At 46.0% G+C, this 3,794-nt stretch overlaps 1 protein-coding gene across 1 annotated transcript; it reads left to right on the top strand.

Annotated features, from left to right (window-relative positions):
- Positions 1-1,674: 1,674 nt before the first annotated feature.
- LOC121767080 lies at positions 1,675-3,096 on the top strand. The gene is made up of 4 exons (XM_042163280.1): positions 1,675-1,975; positions 2,085-2,383; positions 2,462-2,764; positions 2,884-3,096. Exons 1-4 carry the CDS (start codon positions 1,675-1,677, stop codon positions 3,094-3,096), a joined length of 1,116 nt encoding a protein of 371 aa, XP_042019214.1.
- Positions 3,097-3,794: the final 698 nt, after the last annotated feature.

The raw sequence follows: 3,794 nt of genomic DNA, 5'->3' as shown, positions 1-3,794 counted from the left end.
TGTGCTAGGCGTTCTACCAATGTTCTCTTGGCGAAAAGAACGAGTGTCCATATGAGTTCCTGAACGAGTTTAGCAAGCTGTGCAGTATTCAGAAAAGGCCCAAACTATGCAACGGATGAGGACTATCGCCTACGCGCAATTCCATTCGCTTTGAAGGGAGAAGCCAACACATGGCTGTTAAGGTTGCCACAGGATTCTATCTGTACCTGGGGAGTTTTCACATTGGTCTTCTTAGACTACTTTTTCCCTTCGAACAAAATCAATGCCCTCAAGAAGGATATTCTGGAGTGTAAGCAGGATTATGATGAGTCCTTGAGTCACTATTGGTCACGTTTTAAAGGGTTTGCTCGATGCTTGTCCAAATCACAGGATGACAGAGGCTGAAACCTTTTATCTGTTCTACGAGGGAGCAAACCCTGAGTCAAGGATCTGATAATTCCTCGAGTGGGGGAAATTTTACAAAGAAGTAAGTAAGTGAAGCTAGAGAAACTTTGGGAAGGTTGATGATGCAAAGAAGGCATATGATAACCCACGCAACATTATGAGGAGAGGCTCAGCCAATGCGGTGATGGAACAGGGTGATGAGAGAGTGGAGGTCAGGATTGACAGGTTTGGAAAAGCACTTCTGAATGCGATTGAGAAAAGCCCTGCCTCACAAGAAATAGAGAAAACTCCAGGCCCAGAAGAACTCCACCCCAGCAGTACTATGGCCCTCAAGAGGGAGAATACCAGGCCTAGGTGAATTCGATGGGAAGCTGGAATCCAGATGGGAGTTGGAACTAAGGGAAACAGAAGGAGGCTCCATGGAGAATTCACCCAAACTTTAGATGGTCCGACAACGATCCAACCCAGCCACCTCCACAGCAGAATACCAATTATGCACACCCACCAGAGAGGCAGTCTAACTGGTCAGGGAGAAACCAGGAGAGGCAGAACAACTGGGGCAATCGGAATCAAGGAGACCACTCTAATTGGGGCAATAGGAACCAGAATAACCAAGGGAAGTCCTATGTGCCACCGCACCAGAGGAACAACCCAGGAAATTATCAGAACTCCCAACCCAATTACCAGGGGAACCAGGGGCCAGGAAATCAGTACAACAACAATTCAAGAGGTCAACGAAATTTTCGCTCGAATCAGGGAAATGGACCTAATCACAGTCAAGGATCAGGTACCAGTCAATCGAATTCCAGATCGCAGAGAGGCATGTATGACATGGTACACGACCTAGTCAGTACGCAGCAGCGCATGAAGAGCAATTTGCAGTCCAACAATGACGTGGTGCATAAACTTCAGGATGCTCAGATGGAACACAAGGCTGCGATGGACATGATGGCAAAACAATTATCTCAGATCGCAACCTCCCTAAGTGTGCTGCGAGGGAACGAAGGGAAAATCCCTGCCACAGTCAAGCCACCGGACAGGGAAAACATCAGTCAAATCACTCTGAGGTCCGGACATGGTTATGAAGGTCCTACGATGAAAGTGGATGGAAACATACCTCTCGCGATGAGCAAGGAGAAGGAGAACCCAAGTTCCTATAAAGGCTATACTGAAACAGGGGAGACCAGAACAGAGGATGACGTTCAGACTGGTGATTTGGGAAGACCACTACCCCGGATGGCTGACCCATTCTTCCTAGACCCGGAGCCCAAGGTAGAGGTTTAAAAGGTGATGAAGGAAACTGGAGAATACTCTAAGAGAGATTCCCCTAGCATGGTGAAGCAAGTAAAGCCATTTCCCTACGGAGGAGAGGCCAAGAAGAAAAAGGATGAACCGGTAGACTTCATGGACATCTTTGGGAAGCTGGAGATCAACTTGTCGTTCCTGCAGGCCTTGAAGCTGCCTATCTTCAGCAAGTTCTTCATAGAGTTCATCGTTGGGAAGACTAAACCCAGTGACAAGATATTGATCGGGGAAAACGTGTCGGCAGTGATACAGAAGCCAAGGATGCCCTCAAAATACACGGACCCGGGTATGTTCACTCTACCCATTTCTAATGGTGATATCAGAATTGAGCATGCTGTGTGACCAAGGAGCGTCAATAAATGTTTTACCGCTTTCCATCTATAAGAGGTTGGTAGGAGTAGGAATCGTGGATACGAAAGTGGTAATCCAGTTAGCGGATAGGTCGTGCATTTGTCCAGAGGGGGTTTTAGAAAATGTGATAGTCAAGGTGCATGATTTCCTGTACCGTGCCGATTTCCATGTGATAAAGATGAGTGAAAATGAATCTGCCGAGTCTAGCGGGGTACTTCTAGGGAGACCTTTCTTACGCACGGCTAAGACAATCATTGATGTTTTTGATGGTACCATATGCTTGGATTATCATGGGGAAAAATACACGTTCAGCATAGATGAAGCCATGAAGAAACCTTTAGATGTAGAAAATTTGCATGCCATAGATGTCATTAACCCCCTGGTCCAAGAATATCTTGAGACTCAATTAATGCAGTAACAGATCGACAATTCAGAGTTGAGTCACAGCATCGACAGAGAAGTTGCAGGATTGTGTGAAGCCATGAACACTTTCGAGTTGACCGATGAGGAACTTGTGCAAGCGATCGTAGAGTTTTGCGGAAATCCTGAACTTGTCAGGTCAAGGAGATCAGCCCATGTTGCGAGTATGGAAAATTTACCAGGGCCAGAGATGGAGAAGAATCCCTTGCCCCAAGCAATGAGTGTGCCCAAGAAAGAACTGAAAAAACTTCCACCTGGTCTGAAGTATGCATATTTGGAGGAGAACGAGATGTTCCCTGTGATAGTAAACAGCAACTTGACCCAGGATTGGGAAGAGGAGTTATTGGAAGTCATCCGAAGGAACAAGAAGGCCATTGGATGGACTCTCTCAGACCTAGTGGGGATCAGCCCTGATCTTTGGAGGAAGGTGCAAAAGCTCATAAGGATCCGCAAAGAAAGTTGAACCCGAACATGAGGGAAGAAGTCCTGAAGGAAGTATTGAAATTGCTATCTCTGGGCATTATCTATTCGATCCCAGATAGTGAGTGGGTCAGCCCTGTTCACATGGTGCCTAAGAAGTTAGGGATTCAGGTGGAAGATGTGTATAGATTACAGGAAGCTGAACGAAGCAACTAGGAAGGACCATTTCCCATTACCCTTTATCCACCAGATGCTGGAGAGATTGGCTGGGAAGCAATATTTTTGTTTCTTAGATAGATAAAACAGATTCTTCCAGATCTATGTAGATCTCGAGGATCAAGAGAAGATGACGTTTACGTGCCCCTTCGGGACGTACGCATACAGAAGAATGTCGTTTGTTCTGTGCAATGCGCGGGCACCTTTCAACGTTGCATGATGAGTGTCTTCTCGGACCTACTGGAGGTATGTATTGAGATCTTCATGGATGACTTTACCGTGTATGGGAGCTCTTTTGATTCCAGTTTAGCCAATCTAGACCTTGTACTGAAGAGATGCCAAGAGAAGAATTTGGTTCTCAATTTTGAGAAATGCCACTTCATGGTACTGGAAGGAATTGTCCTAGGTCATGTGGTTTCAGAGAAAGGCATTCAGGTGGATAAGGCAAACGTGGACGTGATCTTGAAGTTGCCCTACCCTACGAATCAGAAAGAAGTCAGAGGATTCCTAGGTCATGCAGGGTTCTACAGAAGGTTTGTCAAAGATTTCGTGAAAATCGTCTTGCATAATGATGTGGAATTCGTCTTCGACCAAGATTTTAAAAAAGCTTTCCAACTTCTGAAGGATAAGCTTGTGTCGGCCCCCATAATTAGAGCACCCGACTGGACTCATCCGTTTGAAGTCATGTGCGATGCAAG

This window comes from Salvia splendens, chromosome 15, assembly GCF_004379255.2.
Source record: "Salvia splendens isolate huo1 chromosome 15, SspV2, whole genome shotgun sequence".
NCBI lineage: Eukaryota > Viridiplantae > Streptophyta > Magnoliopsida > Lamiales > Lamiaceae > Salvia > Salvia splendens.
Note: the sequence above shows the minus strand (reverse complement) of the source record. Positions and strands in the feature narration are given on the sequence as shown.

Bases quoted from the DNA above. Each gene is read 5' to 3' on its own strand.
- LOC121767080 (XM_042163280.1), top strand. From the start codon at position 1,675: ATGAAGGAAACTGGAGAATACTCTAAGAGAGATTCCCCTAGCATGGTG. The intron at 1,976-2,084 runs GTATGTTCACTC...AGAGGTTGGTAG, and splicing joins CTCAAAATACACGGACCCGG to GAGTAGGAATCGTGGATACG. The intron at 2,384-2,461 runs GTAGAAAATTTG...ATGCAGTAACAG, and splicing joins CCATGAAGAAACCTTTAGAT to ATCGACAATTCAGAGTTGAG.